Source organism: Ursus maritimus, unplaced genomic scaffold, assembly GCF_017311325.1.
Source record: "Ursus maritimus isolate PB19 unplaced genomic scaffold, ASM1731132v1 scaffold_6, whole genome shotgun sequence".
In the NCBI taxonomy this organism is placed as follows: Eukaryota; Metazoa; Chordata; class Mammalia; order Carnivora; family Ursidae; genus Ursus; species Ursus maritimus.
Genome location: NW_024426774.1, coordinates 19,114,108 through 19,138,255, shown reverse-complemented (window position 1 = coordinate 19,138,255; position 24,148 = coordinate 19,114,108). Strand labels below are relative to the sequence as shown.

Sequence of the window (24,148 nt, the reverse complement as noted above, 5' to 3'; positions counted from 1 at the left end):
AATTTGTTCATCACTGAGCACATTTTTTTCATTGCCTTAGGTGTAGGGTCAACAACAATGAGCAGGTTAATAAAAAGCCTAACTGGCCAATGTACTTTTTAGGAAACATGTTTCTGCATAAATAGGTCCTATTAGCAGATATGTTTGTAGAGCATTTTGAGATATTCTTTCTAAAAAGTCTAAATATTATAAAATTTTATATTTTAATATTATATTATATATAATATTAAATATATATTATATATTTAATATTATATAGATTATATTATATATATCTATAGATATAGATATGTATACCTAAATATTATAAAATTTTCTACCAGAGAACATCCTTTATTGGTTTATGATCTTTATAACCTATTGGTATCTAGAAAATGGTCTAGCAGAAGTAAAATTGGAAAGAAGTGGGGATTGATCTGGAGATAAATCGAGGGTGGGTTGAGCTTGGGGAGATAGGGTTATATTAATAGGAAATAATCCTGCCAAAGCATAGAATTGAGGTATACTGCACACTCTCCGAAGGTGGAATTTCAGGGGCTCACTCTTCTGGCCCTAACCTGCCCCCTTTCTTTCCCTCTTGTTGCATTCCTTTACACACTTTACCCTCCATCCACACTGCACTGCTGTCCTCATATTTTCCCCTCTCAGTGCCATTATTCATTCTGTCCACCTCAAATGTCCTTTCCCTTCATCTCTCTATCTGTCACACTCTTCAAGGTGTAAAATTTGTTCCCATAAGGCCTTGGAATACCTCCTTTATCAGTCAGGACTCTTTCTGGTTGCAAGTGACAGAAATATTGAACCTCTGTATGCTATTTATGGTTCTTAGAATAAATTGCCACGTGTCATTATTATTTATATATGTTTAATGTCTCCTGCTAGATTGTAAGCTCCACGAAAAAGGGGCTATTATCATTTCCAAGTGCCTGGTACAGTGCTGTACATAGTAGATACTAAAAAACTATGTATTATTGGGGCGCCTGGGTGGCACAGCAGTTGAGCGTCTGCCTTCAGCTCAGGGCGTGATCCTGGAGTTATGAGATCGAGCCCCACATCAGGCTCTTCCGCTATGAGCCTGCTTCTTCCTCTCCCACTCCCCCTGCTTGTGTTCCCTCTCTCGCTGGCTGTCTCTATCTCTGTCGAATAAATAAATAAAATCTTAAAAAAAAAAAACTATGTATTATTGGGTAAGATAGATACATCTGAAGAGGAAGTTTGCAAGATTAGAATATGAAGGCAGCTTTCAAGAAGGTGGACTAAAGTGGTGGGGTATATCTATACCTTAGGACACAGAATTTCATCAGTGATATGGCAGGAGATACTGTTTAAGGCAGTTTTGTTTTGAATCCATATAAGTAGCTAATTTATTCACCTAAGAAATGAGAATCACCATATTATGCCATAGAACTGTGGTGCTTTTAGTCAACAGACTATTCTATTTCAGGCTGAAAATTTTTTTGGAGAAAGATGGTTGTCCCATGGTGAATCAGGAGAATATAATTGATAGGAACCCAACTCAAACCAACTCAAGCAAAAATAAAAAAATAAAAATAAAAAATAATAATAATGAAAAATAAAGGATATTAATCGATTCACATAATCCAATTACGAGAATGCTGGGCCTTAGAGATGGCCGGAACCAGGGACAGATCATTTACTTCCACCTGTTAGCTTCCTTTACACGGCTGCCAGCAGATCTCAGTCTCACATTGTGAATTTTACTTCCAGAGAGGGACCAAAGCTAGTATTCCAAGTTTAAAAATCCCAGGGAAGGTTTGATTGTCCAGGTGGGGACAGGTGCCTTTCCCCAGCTCAGCTGGCTGCGGCCAACAGAGTGGGATCACTAAGAACATGTAGCAGAACCCATCTGAACCACAACTGGGAGAGGAAACGGGGGTACTCCGGGGAAGTCAAAACAATAGATACCCATTCCATCCTCCCTGTTTCCAACATGGTGAAGCTCAAATCCCAGCATATTGAAGAATAACGTGTGGAGTTTGTAAAAATGCAGACTCCTGGGACCCGCCCACTAAGATTCTGATTTGCCAGGTCTGAGGTGGGGCACCGGAATCTGCATTTTTAACAGCCTCTCATAATAATGATGCAGGTGGTCTTCAGGCCACAACTTAGGAAAGCATGACCTTGGGGTAATGAATTACCATTTTTCTTAAGATAATTGCCTCTGTCTGGCATCTGAATTAAATTAACCCTTTGAGTTTCAGTGTGTGAATACATTTGTGTTCATTCCTACTTTATAGCCTTTAGTTACATCCCCTCTCAGCTGCTATCTCTTTAAGTCAGAATTTTCTAATATAAATTATTATACCAGATTTTCTCCAGATGCTCTCAGACTCTGTTGTTATTCTGTTTTACTGTTCTCACATCCTCTTTTATAAGATGGATCCTGATTTCACAGATGTTAAAATGAAAACAAGTACACATTTTGGAATTGATGAAATATTGTAGAGAATTTAGGAATAAAGAAATGGTTAGTGGTTAGCTTAATTTAAATCTACAAGTAATATAAAACAACTGTAGGAATTATGGTTTCAGAATAGAAAAGGGATGTTATAACTGTGGAAAAGGGAATAATAATAATAAACAAACCAGGAAGTAGTGTAGGGACAGTGAGAGCAAGTACTGATGTCCTTGTATTCCGTAGGAGGGGGTCATGTCAATGCTGTCTAAACTGAAACACGCCACTTAAAAACATAATTATTCTAATCTGTTAATTTATTGTGAATAATTCCTATTCTTAACTTAGACGGGTCTATTAGGAAATGTTTCTTGTGATCAGGAAACATATTTAAAGTTCAATAATTCTAGTTCAGTTCCTTTTTCTTTTGTTAAATTCAGTAACAAATAAATTTTATACTTTTTGTTTTAAAATAGCACGATCCCATTTTTATAAAAATGCATATGTTTATCAGTCATATCTATGCATAGAAAAAGACTGCAGTGATGTTCATCTATATTGATGATGGTTTTTTCTGGGTGATAGGATTTGGGATAAATTTTAAACTTTCATCTTTGTATTTTTCTTTGGTGTTTGAAGTACTTACAATATTTCATTAATTTATTTACCAATAGTGATTTTTCTTGAAAAAATAAAAAGGACAAGATGCAAATATGCTATGATGTTGACAGTATTTAATTCCAATATGAATAGCTGTTATGTTCCCTTTTTGTTCTTTTCTCCATTTAAAAATTTTGAAAACAAGTTGACTGTTGCTCTTGCTCAATGAAGATCACACACCTTAGTTACTGTTCTGCATGGTAACCACACATAACCAGTAGTAATGTGTGTGTGTGCGTTTTTGCCCATTTTTTTTAAAGGATTTTTTTATTTATTTGACAGAGAGAGAGAGACAGCCAGCGAGAGAGGGAACACAAGCAGGGGGAGTGGGAGAGGAAGAAGCAGGCTCCCAGCGGAGGAGCCCGATGTGGGACTCGATCCCAGAACGCCAGGATCATGCCCTGAGCTGAAGGCAGACATTTAACAACTGAGCCACCCAGGCGCCCCTACGTTTTTGCCCATTTAAAAAAATTTTTTATTATGTTATGTTAGTCACCATATAGTACATCATTAGTTTTTGATGTGTTAAGATGTCTTATTAAGTGAAATAAAATATTTTGTTTTCCTTCATCTCACTCCTACTTGTCCCAGATCAGTTTTCTTAGTTCCATGGTAATAGCCGGTATCTGTTAGTTAAGGGATGTGGTCTGAAGTGTCTTGAGGTAAGCTGAAGGTCAATGAGGGTGCTTATTACAAGCAGTCTCAGTGTTCTTAAAATAAGGAGGCAGGATGACCTGCCAAGTTGCCAGCTTCTGTTGTAACGATTATCTGGTATCAAAAAGAGGCACTAAGAAAGCCTCTGTTAAATTTCATACCATACCTTTTTAAAATTCATAAATGACATAAATAATATGAATGGGAATGCAGAAGCCATAACCTTCTTTGGAATTGTTTCCATTTGAACTTTTCAGGGTACAAGTCAGAGACAGAGAAATCAAAGTTAACATCTTTGATATGGCTGGCCATCCCTTCTTCTATGAGGTAAGAAAGCCTTTTTGAGAAAACCTGTATTCAGTATTGTCAGTGGATTAGGGAAATATCCTGAGTTATCTGAAACAACCAGTATGCAAATCATGTATAAAATTAGGTGAATTTAGCTGGTGGTTGTGGCTTCCTTTCTTAGCCTTAACTGAATGAAAACCTTTTGTTCCATCCCCTTAAGTAGTGGTAGGAAATTTCATTGCTAATGTTTCAAACACTTAGATCAGACATTTTAACTTTCAAAGGACTGTTGCTTTATACTTTGTACCTTAGCCCAGAATGTGAAAGGATAATTATATTCACACTTGGACTTAAGAATTCAGGAATGTGACTTCTTTCATAGCAAGGTACTAGAGTGATCTTTCCAGTTCACTCCTCAGCCTTTCGTGTTATCTCTCCGAGATAACGAGGACCCCACCTGCTTATCTGTTCTGAGTCACGAAATGAGTCTCATGGCCATTCTCTTTTGTTTTTCCTTCCTTGGGTGGTTCATTTTCCCTGAAGAGACTCTTTGCTCTTTTCTGGTTTGGCCATTTGACTTCTTTTATCTTTATTATTTCCTTCCTTCTGCGTGCTTTGTGTTTCTTTTGCTCTTCTTGTTCTAGGTTCTTTATGTGGGAGCTTATGTTATTGATTTGAGACTTTCTGCTTTTCTAATGTGTCCATCTGGTGCTGTCAGTTCCCCGCCCAGCACTGCTTCGCTGTGTCCCACACAGTTTGATATGTAGTGTTTTCAGTTTCATTCATATTTCATTCATTCAGTGTGTTTTTTTATTTCTCTTGAGACTTTCTGTTTGACCTATGGATTTTTTTCGAAGTGTGCTGTTTAGTTTCCAAATGTTAGAGATTTTTTGGTTATCTTTCTGTTACTAATTTCTGGTTTGATGCCATTGTGATGAGAAAACGTACTATATGATTTTGATTCTTTTAAATTTGTTGAGTTTTTTTTCAGGGCCCAGGATATGGTCTGTCTTCGTCTTCCGTGGGCACTTGAAAAGGGTGTGTATTCTGCTGTTGTTGGATGGAGTGTCCTACAAATATTTATTAGATCTTGTTGGCCAGTGGTGTTGTTGAATTCTTTTATATCCTTGCTGACCTTTTGTCTGGTTGTTCTATCAATTGCTGAGAGAGGGGTGTTAGAGTCTCCACTATGATTGTGGATTTGTCTGTTTCTCCTTTCAGTCCTATCATATTTGCTTCGTATATTTTGCAGCTTTGCTATTTGGTGCATACACATTTAGGATTGTTATGTCTTCTTTTTATAGTTTTATTTTTATATAATCTCCCCCTCTGTCTCTGGTAATTTTTTTGCTCTGATGTCTACTCTATCTGATATTAATATAGCCATTTGTTCTTTCCTTTGATTAATGTTTGCATGGTATATCCTTTTCTATCCCTTTGCTTTCAGTCTGCTTATATCATCGTATTCAAAGTGACTTTCTTGTAGATGGCCCATGTTGGGTCATGTTTTTCAATCCATTATTCCAATTTCTGTCCTTTAATTGATATCTTTAGACCATTTACATTTAATGTAATTATGGGTATATTGGGGCACAAGTCTGCCTTTTATTTTTTGTTTTGTTTTCTGTTTGTTCTGTTTTTCCAGTTCTCTGTTTTCTGTTTCCTGCCTCCTATGGTTTAGTTGAACACTTTTTGAATTCCATTTTGATTTGTCCATAATGTCTTTGAATAAATCTCTCTGAATAGCTACCTTAGTGGGTGTTGTAGCTGTAAAACTATTGAAGTTAGCACAGTCTTTTGGTGTCATCATTTTAACAGTTTGAATGGAATTTTAGAAACTTTTCTTCCCTTTGCATCTCTTTATCTTCCCCCATTGATAATTGCCTTAAAATTTTCTCTGTATATCATTAGAACTGGATCAGATAGTTTAATCTTTGCTTAACTGTCAAACATAATTTAGGAAACTCAAGAAAGAAGGGAAGGTTGTTATATTTACCCATATTTTTGCTTACTCTGTTCTTCTGTCCTTTGCTGTATTCCATAGTTCCATTTTCATCGTTTCCTTTCTGTTTAAAGAATTTCCTTTAGCCATTTTTTAAGCATAAATCTGCTGGCAACAGATTCTCTTAGTTTTCCCTGACTGAAAATGTCTCGATTTCCCCTTTGTTCCTGAAGACTACTTTTTCTGGTTATAAGATTCTGGGCTGATATTTCTTTTCTTTCAGCGCTTGAATAGCGTACTTCTTTCCTCTGGCCTCCATGGATGCTGATGAGAAATCTGCTATCATTTGAAAATGTTTTCCACATAGAAGAGGTCATTTTTCTGTAGCTGCTCTCATGATTTTTCCTTTGTCTTTAATTTCTAAGGTTTAATTATGATGTGTGTTAGCATGGATTTCTTTGGGTTTTTCATGTTTAGGATTTTCACAGCTTCTTTATTCTGTAGGTTTATGTCTCTTACCAAATTTAGGAAGTTTTCAGCTGTTATTTCTTTGAGTACTTTTCAGCCCCACCCTGTTTTTTCTCCCCTTCCTGAACTGATCTCTTATAATTGTATCAGTCCCTGAGACTGTTTTTTTGTTTTTGTTTTTGTTTTTAAGTTTATGTTCTCTCTGTTGTTCCAGATGGGGTAAATTTTACTGTTTTGCCTTCCAGTTCACTGAGTTTGTCCACTGTCTCCTCCAATCTACTGCTGAGCCCAACTATTAAGCTTTTTTAGTTTAGTTTAGCCATTTTCAGTAATTTATTTTTCCACAATCTCCCCCTCAGCCTTTGCTTAAGTGGGTGGGGTTGGAGAGACAGATTGTTCCTGAGGCATCTGGCTGGAGTAGGGTTATCATCTAAAGTTCTTTTGTCTTATGAGGCTACCCCTTTCCTGCTCCTTTGGCTAAAGAGAACAGGCTTTTGTTGGGCTTTTATTTGTCTGTACCCACTGGCATTTCTAAGTTGTACTTTTTCAGTTCCAAGTCTTAGATATATGAGGCAGAAGAAAATCCAGGAAACAGAACAGTGTCATTTGTTGGATCCCGAAGTCCCTGGCTTACCTGTCTTTTCTCCGTCTTCCATGTGTCCTCTTATATGTGATTTGTATATAACGCTCAGGGTTTTTACCTGTACTTTGCAGGAAGAATAGGGAAAAGTGTATCTACTTTACCTTCCTGGAGAAAAAATAATATATTGGCTGTATAATCTTCCATCTTGTGAGTATACCCAAATATTTAGGTAGAATGAATTCTTTTTAAATGTGAAGGCTTACTGAGTTAAATCAATTTTACAAGTATAGAATATTGTCAGTGATAAAAGGAATGGAGGCTCTAGGTGCCTGCAAGCTTGGCATAGATTCTAACTACCAGAAATGCTAGAATAAATCTTAGATTTCTCCAAAGTCATAAAAATGCAGAGTTAGAAAATGCCTGAGAATTAGTGTGGTCCAGAACTCTGCCACTGCAGGATTTCTTTCTGTAACCTTCCCTATTAATGGCCATCATTCCTTCACCACATACCAGTGTGCCAGTTTCTGTGTTGGACACTGGCAATACACAGTCCCTGTCCTCATGGAACACAAATCTGTCAGAGAAGACAGATGTTAAACAAATGACAGAATACTTGGGAGCATTTAATATCTAGCCTAGCTTATCTGGGAGGACAGGAAGTCTTGTTGAAGGAAGTGATGTTTAAATTAAACATTGATGGATAAGTAAGAATTACACAGGTTGGTGGGAATCCAGGAATGATATGATACACAAGATAGTTTTGAGTGGTACAGACTGTAATAGTTTGCAGAATGAATGTCTCTAATGATGGGGTCACACTGCTTCACAAGTTCATCCTTTATACAGTTAAAAACTGGACTAAGAACTCCCTTTTGAAGGCTGCCTTCCTTTGACTTTCACTATTGATCTTGGCCTTGTTTTTGGAACAACATAGACTGACTCTGTGCTTCCACAACAGAACCTTTCTAATATTTGTTAATCTGCTCCTTTTCAGGTAAAGTATTTTCTAGTCTCGTCCCAGCTAGGCTTCTCAACATCCTTTGTGGATAATCTCTAGTTAGCTGATAAGGAGCTGAGAATTGAACACAACCTTCCAGATATTGTCTAGTGAAAAACACTTAGTGTTCCTTTACTTTCTGTCATTAGACAGTAGACATCTTATCAAAGCAAATTGAAATTACAATAGCTTTTTTCCCCCAGCAGCTCAAAAAGATAGAAGTATAATTAATAGAAGCTCCTTGAAATCACCACTTCTGAAGTACCTTTTCTCTGAATAGCTTTGATTTTTTTCCTTTTTTGTCAAATATTTACTTGTCTGTAGCTCAAACCCTCCTTTTTGATAAGACCAAAGCCATCTTCTCCCTAAGCTCCAAACTGACCAAAGAAAATTTTGCTCAACACACACCTGGTGAGGCATCCATAGGCATTCTCATGATCCTTGGCTTCCCCCCATCCTTGAGGCCTGTCCTCCATTGAAGCTAATACTGTCATCTGTCCTCTTGACAGGTTTACCCAAAGGGCCTACTGAGAAAGGACAGTCTGCTTAGCATGTGAGACATCACCCTCAGAGGAAAGTGTCAAAGAGAGGACCGCAAGGGAATGCTGGGCCTGTATCTTAACAACAGTCTTGCTTCCACTGATGCACACATCATTCTGGGGCTTGCTGGTATGAGTTAGATGGTCTATAGAAAATTCTTGAGGCCTGAGTGATATTAAACTAATGGCTTTCTCTGACCTACAAGCTAGAAAGTTTGCCATCTCCACCCTAAGAAATAATAGCAATTCCCTTAGCATCCTATTTAATTAAACTTTGGATGCCGCAAAATTTCCAGGACTAATATCAGAGAGCTGTTTTGGGAGCCAAGAATAAGAGAGCTGTGGGGGACCATTGAAACTTCTCCTTTTTCATTTTACAGATGAGAAAACTAAACCTGGAGGTGATAAAACCACTTACTCAAGATTACAGAGGTAGCTAGTTGCTGAGCCCGGACTTGAACTTGAGTCAGTTGAAAGAGAAATCCATGGAGCTTGCCTAAATCTCTATTACATGCAAATCTCCCTCTGGATAGCATAATTTGCATTTTGAAATTCTTTGGCCTCTACTTACATTCTCTACATTCAGTTCTTCTTGATTGAAAATGTCTGGAATACTTACACCTGCTAGGCCCTGTTGGCGACACAAAGATGGACACATCAAGATGCATGCCTTCATGTGGCTTGCAGTCTACTGGGGAAGGAAGCTGTATATGCTACCAACTATAAAACCAGACAGGAAGTGATATGAGCACTACTAGAAACACAGTCGGTGGTATTCCAGGGATACAGAGGTTAGATTCTGTTTGGCAGGGGTTGGGGGTTAGATGGTGAGGCATGGGGCAGGAAAAACTCCATGAAAGATACAGTGTCATAGCTAAACTTGAAAGATTAAAGAGGTGTCTGTTTCCAGATGGAGTTAGAGAGGCACAGGGCAAGTTTGGGGAATGAGAGATTATCCACTCTGAAGGACAGGAGGTAGGAGGAGGATAAGACTGGGAAGCTGGTGGAGGACTGATCAGAAACTTTCAACACCAATTAAAAGAATTTGAACTTTAGGGGGTTGCCAGTAGGAAAACACTAAAGAATTTTTGAACCAGGGCTTTAAAAAGATAAATATGCAATATGTATAATGTTGCTGGGGAGGTTACTTAGAAAATTCTTGCAGTAGTAGGCAAGAGATAGTGTAATGTTGGCATGTGGAAATGGAAAGGAAGTGACGGGTGCAGGAAGCCTGGCAGAGGTAGCTCCTACAGGATTGTTTGTACCTGCTGAGTGAAAAGGGAGAGGAAAGCAGCAAAGGTTAATGCCAGACTTTCAATCCACGCGACTCAGAGAATGGTGTGCTCCTTTCATCACTAGAAGTTCAAGGGAAAGAAAAGGTTGGGAAGGTATAAGTTGGAGGGTTACCTGTTGTACATATTGTAGTTGAGATTCCAAAAAGACATTCTGCTGGCAGAGTCTAGAACTAACTAGAAACGCAGGTCTGGAAGCACAGATGAAAAGGCTCATCTTGGAGGTTCTCGCAGTTGAAACTTTGCAAGTGGTTATGTTGTCTGAGTTGGAAGGAAGGGTTGAAAAAGAAAGGCTGAGGGCCTGAGATGGGATTTGGGGAATTATAGCGGCCAGCTGGAGTGGGAGCGGTGGAGAGAGGAGGAGTTGGTTAGAGACCGGACAAGCACCCGGAGGATGTGGTGTATGGGAGCCAAGGCAGCAAGTTTCAGGAAAGAAGGGAGAGGCCCGTGTTCACTACTACAGGCAGGCTGAGGACGGTGGGGACTGAGGGGAGAAGACCCCGATGTCCATCACTTTAATGCTTTCTGATTTTGTTGGTTTTAGTTTAGGGGATAGCTGCTTCTGTTTCTACGAATTAATAGACATTTGCATTCTTGGCCCAGGAGTCTGTCTGTACTCAGAAACCTAAATTTCATGCCTGATGTGTGTAAGATGTCTTCATATCTTACTACAGACTGGTGTGGGTGTGTACGTACTGGAATTCTCTGAGAAGAATGAGTAATACATGGCCTCTGTCAAGGTTCTTACTGGAATTTTGACCTGAAACTCCCGGTCTGTCAATGTTACTCCACACCCACTCAACCTACCATTCTTCTGCCACTTTCGTGTGCCCTGTACTTCATGCTGCCTCTTCCTAGACTTATAGATATGCCCCGGAAGCAAGTGGCCATTTCTAGCAAAAAATATCAAAGGAGGACAATCAGAGAAGGAGTGTGAGGAAGGCAGGCAGAAGGTGCGAATACACATTGTTTTGCAGGCATCATTTAGATGCTTTGCCTCATAATCACCCTGTGAAGTAAGTAGTACTATCCCCATTTTACAGAGGAGGACACTGAGACGCAGAGAGGTTAAGTGACTTGCCCAAGATCACACAACTAGTAAGTTAAGTGTGAACACAGATCTGTCTCCAGAGCCATGAAATCCCACTGAGGCTCTGAGTTCAGAGTTCTGAAGCTGGTGTGCAGACCCAAGAGTCAGAGAAGCCCTGCCTTGCAGCCTGGGGAAGCCAGCTTTGGGCTGTGGTGCTTACATGGCTGTACCTCTTGCTGATGCTTGTGTCCTTTTTGCGTTAAGTTCTTCTAAAGTGTTCACTCATCCTCCAGTTCTTCCTGAGGAGGGCTTCACTCTGTAGAATTTGTGTTATTTTAAGGTCCACTAGCGAGAATTAAAGATTGATTGCCTCTAGGGAGTGGAGCTGGAGATGAGAAGGGATGGGGCAGGAAGCTGTTGCTTTCATCACAAGACCTTGTACTAGTAGGGTTTTTTTAATCATGTTACTTTGATTTTATAAAAAGTCCCCTTAAGACCAATATGTATTGAGATACAATAACAAATACTATGAATACACCAAAGAACACACTTTGGTATGTTAATGACTGTGAGATAAATTATAAAATCACAAAACCTACAATTTGCACATCTGTTCTTTTGTGTGAAGGTTCGTAATGAGTTTTACAAGGATACACAGGGTGTAATACTGGTCTATGATGTTGGGCAGAAAGATTCCTTTGATGCCCTTGATGCGTGGCTGGCAGAGATGAAACAAGATCTCGGACCTCATGGAAACATGGAAAATATTGTATTTGCAGTGTGTGCCAACAAGGTAACTGCTTCGAGAACGGTATGCTCAACTTCCTGGGTTCATATGGGAAGAGTGCAGCTCTGAGTTTTGGGGAACAAATGAAAAGAAAAGAAGTCCTTATTCTACACCATAGGAATCAACAGCTTTTCAAAACATACATCCCCGAAACATGAAGAATAAAAATATAAACTCCTGTATGTCAGGATATTTATCTTCTTTTTTCTGGTGCTGTACGCGGGGAAGGGTATTGGTGGCTGAGCAGGGAGGTAGATCCTAGTAATTACACTCTGACCTGTTAGAGAAGGGACAGTCATTAGGTGCAGCATGCATTATGGAAATGTATGAAGAGCAGACTGTGGCCCCTTGAGCGTGGGAGAGATCACGAAGCCAACTTGGACAGAGGTGAGGAGCAGTTTTCTTAAAGGATAAAGTGGAAAGTGTGGGAGCAGGAACTTGTCATTTTGCCACAGAAAATCAGTCTATGTTCAATATTGGCTTTTTTTTTTTTTAATTTTTTTTTGGTCCCTTTTGGTCCTCGTAATTGTATATACTGATCCTGGCATTCATTTAAGAGTAGTTTTTGCCTCAGTAAAGGGTTGATGAAGACCTCACTGGGCCTGTGCTAGTGGGTCAAGGTTGGGGTCTTCTCTCTGCCCCCCAACTTTCTATTTCAGATTGACTGTACCAAGCACCGCTGTGTAGATGAAAGTGAAGGGCGTCTGTGGGCCGAAAGCAAAGGGTTCCTGTACTTTGAAACTTCAGCACAAACTGGAGAAGGAATCAATGAGATGTTCCAGGTAAGCTAGCATTGTTTTGTTTGTTCCAAGGCTGACCGTGCCAAATTTTAGTTTAAATTATGAGAAGCAAAAATGTGATAGGAATTTCTCATTAGAATAAGCTCGTTCTTTTCAGAAGCTGGTGAAAAAAAGATTAAGAGAGAGTGTGTTTGTGTGTGATGTCTGCCTGCTGTGTGCTCGAGACCACACCTGGCTGACTGTCAGAATTACCCTGGGAAATTCTTCAAAATACAGCTTTCCGGGTTCCAGACCTACTGGAAGCTTCGTGCTGTGGTGGAGCTTAGGAATCTATATTTTGAAAAAGCTTTCCAGGTGATTCTGACAATCATCAAGTTTAACAACAGTTATTATATACTTACTTATAGTAGAATAAAGATTTTCTTTAACACTACCTTTGGTTAATGGTGTTACATTTGCATGAATAGTTAGATGGAAGCATTACTTTGGCAAAATTTCCTTGCTGTAGCTAATATAATCCTACATGGTAGGAGTGCAGTTAGAGGATAGGAGACTGGCATTGCAGAGTCCAGCCAGTCACACATAAAAATAAGGTCTTACCCACCATGTAGGCAGTGGAAGGATGTATTCATATTGCAACCTGAATGGATGGTGATTTTTTAAAAATTACTAACCTTGAGTAATTTTTAAGGGAACGAGATTTGTTTGTTTGTTTATTTATATTTTTTTAGAGAGGGAGGGGGGCAGAGGGAGAGGGAGAAAAATAACCTTAAGCAGGCTCCAGGCCAACACAGAGCCTGATCCAGGCTTGATCTCACAACCCTGAGATCATGACCTGAGCTGAAATCAAGAGTTGGACACTTAACCAACTGAACCACCTGGGTGCCCAGAACAAGGCTTATTATTATTATTATTTTAAGATTTATTTATTTGAGAGAGAGAGAGAGAGAAAGAGAGAGCACGAGCAGGAGGGGCACAGGGACAGGGAGAGAGAGAAACTCACGCAGACTCCGAGCTGAGCATGGCACCCGATGTGGAGCTCGATCTCATGACTACGAGATAACGACCTGAGCCAAAACCAAGATTTGGATGCTTAACCAACTGCGCCCCCAGGCGCCCCCAGAACAAGGCTTTTTTAAAACAATAAATTAAAAAGTAAAGTCAACTCTTAATTACAGATACATTTGGAAATAAGTGATGGCATGAATTATGCATTTTTTTTCTTATGAATATATCTGATATTTTGGGAATTTTTAGCATTTCAAATAATGTAGCTATACTATAAAGAGTTGCTCTTAATTATTGAGTGGGATTTTATTTAATCTTTTATGCTGAATTTCTTTCTCTTAAGATGTCACCACCCCTATTAGAAGACAGGTTTCATCCTTGACTGACAGGGCATCAGCAGCTTCTATTTCAAGACTAAATAAGGTTGCTGTTGGCTTGCCACACTCCCTATTCTATTGAGTATATGAATCTGCGTGAGTTTGTACCTCTTTAGGTGTAATAATGATACTTAATCATTTGAATAGTGTTTTACAATTCTGAAGAAGTTTACGTGTTTCATCTCATTTGAGACTTACTGTATGTGGCACGTTTTATTATCATTCCAGATGTTATAACATCTAAGAGTAGTAAAGTGACTTGTCCAAGGGGTATAAATAATGACTGTTGAAGATTAAATTTCTTTCAGCACTTTAAAGATGTTGGTCTATTCTCTTCTGGCCTCTCTTGCAACTCATGAGATGTTAGCATCCATTCTTACTCTTATTCTTCTGCGCATAATGTGTTGGGGGGTTTTTCCGCTCTAGCCACTTTATCTCTGACTTTCAGCTTTGGACTATGTGACTAGATGTGATTCTCTTAAAATTTATCCTCTTTATAGTTATCCTCTTTATATTTATTTTTATAGTTATTTATTGGTGTTTCTTGAGTTTCTCAGATAGCTAGGCAGGTGTTTTGCACCATTATTTGTTCAAAATTTTTTTGGCTTTGTTTTCCATTCTTTTCCTTCCTGATCTCCATTTGATTTTGTCCCACACTCCTTGAGACTATGTTATTTTTCTTTCCTTTTCTCTATTTTTCAGATCGCATAGTCTTTAGTGGTCTGACTTTCAACTGCTTTTAAATCCACTGAGTGAATTTTTCAATTCAATACTTTTCAGTCCTAGAATTTGCATTTGATTTTCTTGTGTAGTTCCTGGTTCTCTGCTGAGATTCTCTATCTGTTCACTTATTAAGACTATATTTTCCTTTACCTCTTTGAAATATTTATAATAGCTCCTTTATTTTTTTTTTAAAGATTTTATTTATTTATGTGACAGAGAGACAGCCAGTGAGAGAGGGAACACAGCAGGCGAGTGAGAGAGGAAGAAGCAGGCTCCCAGCAGAGGAGCCCGATGTGGGACTCGATCCCGGAACGCCGGGATCACGCCCTGAGCCGAAGGCAGACGCTTTAACGACTGTGCTACCCAGGCGCCCCTATAATAGCTCCTTTAAAGTCTTTGTCTGCAAAGTCCAATATCTGAACCATCTTGGGCCCAGTTTCTATTGACAGCTTTTTTTCCCTTTGAATCACATTTTCTTGTTCCTTTGTGTGAGTAGTGATTTTTGATTGAACACCAGACATTGTGCATAATATATTGTAGAGGGTCTAGATTCTTTATTTTGCTCAGCAGAATATTGGTTCTTGTTTCACTGGGCAGTTATTGACAGATTACATTTAACTTGCATGGGCTTGCTTTTTGCTTTTGTAGCAAGAATCTGAAGGAAGCCCAAAGTGTTGCCCAAGCTCTTCTAACTTGGTAGAACTCAGCCTTCAAATTCTGTCTCCTTTGCAGATCTTGTCAGCTCTTGGGGTTGGATTTTGTCAGGATGAGTCTACTACAAGCCATAGCCTTTCTGTGATGTCTCAGCTAGATACTAGGGGTACTAATGAGGTAGTAAGGCAATCTCTGTGCTCTGGCAAGGTCAGACTGTAGTGTTTCAGGAATGCCTCTTCCCAAAGCACCACTAGACCTCCAGTGTATTTGTTCTATTCTCAATCCCATGGTAAGCCTCAGGTGATCTCACCCTCTGTATGTATAACCTAGACCTCAGCTACAGATTAGTGGGGAACCCTCACATGGACTTCTGGGGCCCAACCCTGCATCGTTCCTTCCTCTTCAATGCCCTGCTCTGTAGATTCTAACCACTTCCATATCCTTAACCTCTGATCTCTGTCTCTTTAATTCAGTGGGACTTTGGGAATACTCAGACCAGCTCTCTGTTACCTGGTCAGGAAATGGACTCCAGGTAGAAAACCAAGTGGCAGTATTGCCCTTGCTGTTGTCCACTACCTGAAAATAGTTGCTTCATATATCTGTCCATTTTGATAGTAGTTAATGGCAGGAATTCTAGTCCGGTACCCATCACTCCGTCATGGCTGGAACTTAGACACAGAATGTAAATAGAATTTTGACTTCAATTCTACTGTTCACCACACCACAGCTGGCCCTTCTAAACCATGTCTGTTATGAGTGAATACTTGTGTCTTCAGAAATCTGTGAGTGTTTATATTTTAGTTTAACTTATAAACTGGGGGAAAACCTTTCTGATGCAGAGCACAAGCAAACATCTGTGAACTGTGATGACTTTTAGGTTGCCTTTATCATTTCAGATAAATCTTGGGTAGCACTAATGGATAAATTAATCTGTTTAAAAACAGGCTAACAAGGAATGTAATAAAGCTATTATGTAAGCAAACACTTAGAAGCAATGCTTTCCTGCTGGTTCAATTTAATAAATATTTTCTTTGTTTCCTATATACTTATAGACACTTTATGTCAGAAAGGAACTTAGTTTTGTCTTATTCACATTGTGAACAGAGAGTAAGATAGAATAATAAATCATGTTACCTCTTCTTTTGTCTTGCTATCTAGTGGCTTTTCCTTTGGCACCCTTCTCACAAATCAAGTCTTCTTGTTTAGGTTGCCAAGCTATTAGCTATTACTGGAGATAAGAAGGAGGAGTCTAAGAGAAATAGAAAAATTTTAGACAATAACAGGAGCTATAGAAATATCTGAAAAAGAAGAGGAAGAGATTAAAAAAGAGATGGAGGAAAGAAGAGGTGTCAATTTGAAAGCAGTATAATGTATTAAATGAGTCTTTTGAGCAAAGTTATCTAACAATAGTAACGGGGCACAGGGTATGAAGTAGGAGCAGGATCAAAAAATAGTTTTCGCTTCTAAAAACATCAAAAACATAGGCAAAGAATCTGAACAATTTACAGAAGAAAGAAACCCACTGAGCATATGAAAAGACACTCAATTTCACTTAAAATTAAAGAAACTCAAATCCAAACTGTGTGCTACACATAGGTTTGGCAAAAGTGAAGCTGTACAGTATGCCCGGTACAAACAAGGGGATAGTGGCCGACACTGTGATGGGGCTATAAACTGGCACAGGTGTTTTGTAGGAAAGTTGTCAAAATCAAAAATGAAAATGTCTGTACACCGTTATTTAGTACTTCTCCTTTTAGGAATTAATCTGAAAGCAGTATCTCCACAAGAGTGCAGATACACACACACACACACACACACACACACACCCAAAGTATTCACTAAAGCACTGTGTGTAGTAGCAAAACCTGGAAACAATCGACTTGTCTAAGAAAATAGGGAGTGGAGTTGGTTAAATAAATTAAGAGTCGCACAGTGACATGCTGAACAGTCATTAAAAAGGATGAAGAAAGTGTCTATATATACTTTCTCTCTAGAGAAGGAGTCCAGGATGTATTTTTTTAAGAGATATTATTTAAAAGTAATCTCTATACCCAACATGGGGCTCGAACCCACAACCCCAAGTTCAAGAGTTGTACACTCTGCCAACTAAAACAGCCAGGTGCCCCTGTATTTTTATGTGGAAAAAATGCAAGGAGCTAAGCAGTATGTTTAATATGCTTTCTTTTATGTCACTGTTTAGTGTGTAGATGGTTGTACTGGTATTCCGATAGAAGATTTTTCAGGAAAGATACTCAAAGAATATTAACAACGGTTACTTCAAAGGGAGGAACGGAGATAGTTTTCATTTTATACTTTTATTTACTATTTGAATTTTTCTAACAAGTGTTCATCTACTACCTCTTAACCTCACGTGTGGTTGTTTGAGGGTAGGATTATGAGCCATTTAAAGTTTATTCCTTATACTTTTGTGTGCTTAAAAAAATACACAAGCACGTACATACACATGTAAACACACGTATAGAATAAAAGAAACAATCTTCCAAACTATATATTTGCTTTGTGGTGAATTTTAAGTAATTGGAATATATTAAAATTCTTTAAGTTATACTTAAAAGGAATTCCTATTTTCATAATATCAGTTCTATTCTGGGATGATTTCTTTTTGCAGACCTTTTATGTATCCATAGTTGATTTATGTGAAAATGGCGGGAAACGTCCTATCACGAATAGCAGTGCTAGTTTCACCAAAGAACAAGCAGACACCATTCGCAGAATTCGAAACAGTAAAGACAGTTGGGACATGTTGGGAGTCAAACCTGGGGCCTCGAGGTAAGCAATGCTCTGGAATATTAGTGCTGAGTTCTATCCCGGAGAAGAACTCAGCTGTCGACATCATGAGTCTGATATATCTTCTTGTAATTGGCTGGAAATAGGAAGATGTGTGGAAATGCATTAGATTATGTAATAATTCTTCTTCAGTGAATTAACTGAATGCCAGAGAAACAAAGTAGAGGGCACAGTGGCCTGATGAAGGAACTCTGCAGCGTATTCACATGAATACTTTCGGAAATGGTGTGCTCTGCTTTTGTCTGTGTTGAATGGGAGCCCTGAAGCAAATATAACCTTAAAAAAATACCTTACAAAAGAGAAATCTTAAATCAGAATTTCAGAATTTTAGAAGAGGAAAAGGATATTAGCATCTTATCCAGACATTTCATTGTATAGGTGAGAAAACTGGAATTCAGTGAGACTAAACACATGTCCAAAGACCCTAGGAGTTAGTGGTAGAATTGGTTCTTGACCTTGAACACTGTGTGTCTGGCTGGCTCTGTCTTTCTGCGGCCCTCAGAATCCTGCTAGGTCCTCATCTGTGGATGAATTTATGTTAAATGGTTTTATTTTTAGCCAAAAGAAATATTTGGGAGGAAGAGAAATACAATCACTATTCTTTGTTGCTTGTGCAAGGAGAAATCCTTGTTCGGTATGGTTATATAACTTCTAACAATAGAACACTTCTGTTACTGTACATATTATGAATTTTATTGTAATTACAAGGGTTCTCAGATCTTTTTACTTTGCACCATAGCTTTCTTCCCCATCCTTCTCCCTTTCTACTTTGTCACCTTGATTCCCACAAAAAAAAAGAAAAAAGAAAAGAAAAGAAAAGAACGTGTTGAAATACCTTGTTGGTACCAATGGCATTAAGTTTCTCTTTTCCGTTTTGGTCTCATAGCCTATCTTCAGGTCCAGAAGGCGAGACGGCAGGGGAAGAGGAAGATAGTTACTGGTCACCTCGGCTTGCCAGGCCTTACAGAGAAGGCTTTAAACACATGAACAGTTTGGGTGATCTTGTGTATATAGCACAGTTAATTGGTGTCTTTTAAATGTCCTTTTGGATCTCCATAGTCTCATTCTAACGTCTTCCGTTTCACCGTCAAGGGAGACTGGCTCTAAACGGAAGAAACTTTACTTATTTAGAACAGTGTTTATTAAGGAAAAAGAAACTCCGTGTTCCTTATGTATTTATTATGTTAATTGGAATCTACCAAAATGTACGGGACCTCCATAAGTTCTCTACCACTGACCAATATAAACATGTGCTTCTCTTACCTCTGTCTCTCTGGGTCTATCAAACTAACTTTGTGTGACAGTGAGCACATTTGAGCAGAACCTAACAACGATGTTTGAAGGTTATAAAGAGTTTTCCTGTTTGTTCACTGCCATGTTTACTGTTCTTGAACTTCTAGAAAATCTTCATCTTCAGCAGAATTAATATATTTGTTACTTTGTTAAATGTGTTTGTTAATACATTTGTTATTTTGGAGAATTCTGGCAATTCAAATTTCTTCAGAAAGGGAGAATATGATTCTTGTTAGCTAATATCTATGTAAAAAAAGCCCCATGCATGTTTTAGAACAAGAGAATTCAGGGTTTAAGAGCAGAAAAAGCCTTAGAATGCATACCCCAACCCTAGAGGACCATGAACATGGCCCTGTGACCTCAGTCTTTCCCAGTGGACACCCAAGACTTTCCATCACATGCAAACAATCAAAGACCATGTCTCTAATTTGGAGAGCCAAACAGAAATCCTTCTGATAAAACGTAAAGGACAAAAGCTAGGGCATTTGGGAAAGCACCATATCCAGGCTTATTGGGTAACTGGAACCCTGAATCACAAAAAGAAGGTGGGAAATAAAACTATCTGGTAAGGACAGAGGTAAACCTGACCAGAGGAGGAGCTGGGTACTTAGAAGCTTCTGAAGGCCTGACACCAGAGGATGGTGAAGGGCAGGGAGATGGGCAGGTGGTCTCCAGGCTCCTCCCCAGCCAGTCCCTGCTTATTGAAGAGCTCAGAAGCCTAAAGACCCCTCCCGGAGCTCTCTTGGTCTTTGGCAAACACTCACTGTACTGCCCTTTTCCTCTCTGGGTAATGTTCCCTTCTCTTTTGTTTCTCTTTGGTCTCAGGAGCTTGCTGGAACTCTTGGGTACCCCCATCTGCAGCATCTCTTGGTCAATGGTGTCACCATCTTCCCTGAGTCTCAGCATCCCCCTGACCCTGGAACTCATTTCCGCCCCTTTTCTTCCATCTCCTCTACCTGTATCTCCAGCTCATCACCTGCTTCTGCCGACTCTTCTTCTGTGTTAATCTCTTAGCCTCCCTTGATCCAGGCGCTTGTACTTGTGCTGGGCTTCTCTTAACAACCTCCTACCTGTCTCCTAATTTCAAGAAACAGCTTTCTCAGCACCTTTTTTGTCACAAAACACCTACTGATGTCATTGTTTATCAAATCTACTTTTTTGTTGTTGTTTTAAGGCCCTTCTCTTACTGACCGCTGCTTCCTGGCCAACTTCGTTTTTGTTACTCCCCCAGCAGTGATCTCGTGGACCTTCCTGCCACGGCCATGGTGTTCCTAGTTCCTAGCCTCTGCCAGCTCTCCCAGTTGCTCTTTGTTTCCCCACTTCCTTCAGAATCCCACTCCAGAGGCCTTCGCCGATCACCCCGTGCCCTCATCGCTTCAGTCAACAAAGATTTGCTGGGTGCCTGCTCCGTGCCAAGGACCTCTTCCATGGATTGTTCTTTACCAGGCATTTTCTTGGTGTTTTGATACTCACTTCACATTGTATTTCTTTTTCTACTTGTCTGTAATGTATTATTTGTTTATTGTTTGTTTCTGAGTCCTTTAGTCCCACTTTTGAGAAAAGGTAGTAATGATTTGGGAGATTCTTACTGCAAGAGATATGATGTCAGTCCAGACAGCCAAAGTGCCGTGAGTGGGGGCTGACCCTGTCGCTGACGTACAGCTTGGCTTCTTTCTCGTAGGGATGAAGTCAACAAAGCCTACCGGAAACTCGCTGTGCTGCTTCACCCCGACAAGTGCGTGGCACCTGGTAGTGAAGATGCCTTCAAAGCGGTCGTGAATGCCCGGACAGCCCTCCTGAAAAACATCAAGTAGGAAGTAAGAGAAAAAGACAAGTGCGGGCCTCAAGTACAAACTGTCCCAGAAGTGAAATAACCAACATGGATTTTTTTTTTCCTCCACAAAAATCTTACTGCTTTTTCTCTCATGTTGTCATTTGTAAATTAGAAATTCAGGTGCCTGTGACCATTTTACAGAGCGGAGGAGAGAACCAAGCGCCACTTGTACGTATAGTTCGTTTCCTGTCTTCAAATAATCTGAACTTTGTTCTTCCTTCATTTGTGAGCTCGATAATGGTAGCATCCCTCACGCACTTCACTCAGGGCAGTCCAGGAGGTTTCTGGAGAGAGGAAGGGGCACAGGACGACCCTTTCGCTTTTTCTTTTCCTTTTTTTAAAGTTCATCAGGGAAGGAGACAGCAGAAACAGAAGGAAACAATAACAAAACCCCTGAAAGTTTGGTGGGACCTCACAAGCAAGTTGCTCCTTGTATGACTTCCTCAGGTAGTATTTGAACCATCGATTAATCTCTAATTAATGAACTCCTGAGAGCCCTTTGGAAGTTGGTGAATCGAGGTGACACAGTTCCAAATTGAGCAGCCCTTTGAGGACATGCACTCTGTCCCCTTCTCCGGCCACCAGGGGGAGAGACAAGCTAGTCCTTGGAGAGAAAAGGCGGTGGCAGCCCCGAGTTCTGGGAACACTGGCTGCTGCTCGTCTTGCCCCTGGATCTGAGGCCTTTCTTTGGCAACGGAACCGGGGCTGGTAGCAGTAGGGAGCATGGTGCACCTGGGAAGCAGGAGTCAGACCCCACACAGACGTGCTTGCAGGTCACACCAGAGCTCGTGTACGCGTCCCCGAGGGCAAGGCCAGGGGCACAGCCAGCCTGGCTTGGACTTGTCTGATGTCCCTAGGAGAGCCTGTGGATGAGGCTTCTGCCTTTTCTTGTTTCTGCGTCGTTTGCCACGGATAGGTGGGAAAGGCAGGGGCACGTCTCTACAAGCCCGGCCTCTTCTTCACTTATCTGCGTGAGTCCCTTCTTTTCCTCCTCTCTCCTTCTCTCTCTCTCTCTCTTTTTTCTTTTTAATATACCACATCTGTCATGTTTCTCTTCTTGAATCCCTGGCTTTTGACCACTGCCTCTTCTACCCTCCCTAATGAGCCTTGACCTTACAATCCTCCCATACAAGCCCTGGTTGACCAGAGACAAGTATGGATCCTTTGGGTGTCGGTGGAAGGAGAGATCTTACGGCCTGTGTGGGAAGAAGCTCTTATTTTTGCTTGGGCTCCATATTTCTAAATAGTAATATTTTTAAACTATAGATTATGAAAGCTAATTTCACGTAGAGAAATGCATTCTCTTGCCATAGTCTCCTCCTCAATATCCGAGGAGTGGATGAAGGTCAAGTATATCAGGACTGGCCATTCTTCCAGAGCTTTCAGAACTGGTCTCGCTGTTTGACCCATTATATCATCAATCTCAGTACAATACTCATACTTTTAGTTGTGCCCGTCCTGCACTAATTGGGCTTTAAGGTATATAAAATGTGAATTTTAAACAGCTATCCCGTATTGATCACCACATAGCATTCACCTTCTACCAAGAAAGAGAAGCCGCTTTGGTTTAATTCCAGCCCTCTGCAGTCTTCTGGATTCCTCTGCTTCTGCTGGGTTCTTCTGGATTCTTCTGCTTCTCCAAAGCAGCTTCCCTTTGTATGGCTGCACTTGGGCTGCACTGAGCTTGTCATCAGGAAACCAGAGCATTGTTTTCTAGTATGACTTTTCATCTTGGTGATACTGAAAATGCTTCTTTTTTTATGAATTGAGTCTAATACATGATTTCCTGGGGATTTTTCTCTGGACTTTTAATTTTAAATAGCTTCTGGGATTGCAAAACTCCAACCCAAAGTTCTTCTGAATTTAAATTTGCTTAAGGCCTTCTTCGTGCCTAAAGTAATTAAATGTAGGTCTATTCTTGCAGCAGAACTTGAGTCAAATAAACGAGGAGGGATTGTGCATGGTAACGTCAGCCCGAACTGACATGACAGCTCACTGAGTACATGGCCCTGTATGAAGCCTGTGCCAGTTTTCCTCACTTAGTAAAGACCAGATTGGTCGCCTCATTCAGCTGCGGTGTGCCGAGGAGCAGTTTCAGCAGTTCTTAGTGCTTCCGTTCCTATATAGCGAGTGATTGTTGAAATTTAGCCTGATTTTGGTTCAGGGTCTTGGAACTCAGTTCCCACTCCTTCGTTATTCATGTTAAGGATGGCCACGAACTACTTCATTTATGTAAAAGAAAGAAAAGAAGAAAGTTAAGCTTCAGGGTCCTAGAATTTGTCCGAGTGCCGTAATCCTTGAGTAGAATGTAAAGGGATAATAAAGCGTGATCTGCAATGCAAAGTTTTTTTGTACTAACTTCATACAAAACTTTGCAGACCTCTGCGCATTAAATTTATATTCTCGGTGCAAATATGTACTTTGTAGTTCAACTTGATGAAACTCCTTCAGCCAGTTTGTATTAGGATTTCAAAATACACCGGCAAGAGTAACAACTAGCAGAATCATTCCATTGGCTAAAAAAATGTGATGGAGAATCTTGTTTTTCAGAAGAGAATAAGTGTGAGCAGTTCTTATGAAAGCCATTACTTCCGTGTCTGAGTCACCAAGAATGAACAGTTTGAAAGCTTGTTAGAAATCCCTTGAGGCATTTCCAACTAATTGCCCATCCTACCTAAGCACTTTAAAATACACCGTCCTTTTTTCCCTCTGTTCCCCTTTGGGGCTTCTTTTGAGTTGATGTCCTCAGCTGTCAACCGTTCTGCTTTAGCCTTGTCATTTCGCGTCTTCCCATACGTGTGTCCTGGGCTCCGTCAGCCTGTTAGCTCGAGTCCAGGCCTCGAGTAGAGAGCTGCTGCGCGGGATGAACTGCCGCATCCTGTTCTTCGGGGGCACACCGTTCTGAAAGGCTTACATTTACCTCAGGAAACGTACTCTAGTGTGTTCTCATGCATTGAATTCTCAACTGGTAAATAATTTCTTTAAACCCGTCAACCAGTATCTAATTCACTGCCAGTTAAAAGAGCCATAGATAAGGCAGCTGAGTTTCTGAAAG

At 40.0% G+C, this 24,148-nt stretch overlaps 1 protein-coding gene across 1 annotated transcript in view; it reads left to right on the top strand.

Moving 5' to 3' along the window:
* Positions 1-21,315, top strand: part of DNAJC27 (DnaJ heat shock protein family (Hsp40) member C27) — a 29,100-nt gene extending 7,785 nt beyond the window's left edge. The window contains exons 3-7 of the mRNA XM_008700366.1: positions 3,988-4,057; positions 11,498-11,662; positions 12,316-12,438; positions 17,788-17,948; positions 20,941-21,315. Of these exons, the coding sequence (XP_008698588.1) occupies positions 3,988-4,057; positions 11,498-11,662; positions 12,316-12,438; positions 17,788-17,948; positions 20,941-21,073 (652 nt within the window). The 3' untranslated portion in view covers positions 21,074-21,315. The remainder of the gene's footprint in view (positions 1-3,987; positions 4,058-11,497; positions 11,663-12,315; positions 12,439-17,787; positions 17,949-20,940) is intronic.
* Positions 21,316-24,148: the final 2,833 nt, after the last annotated feature.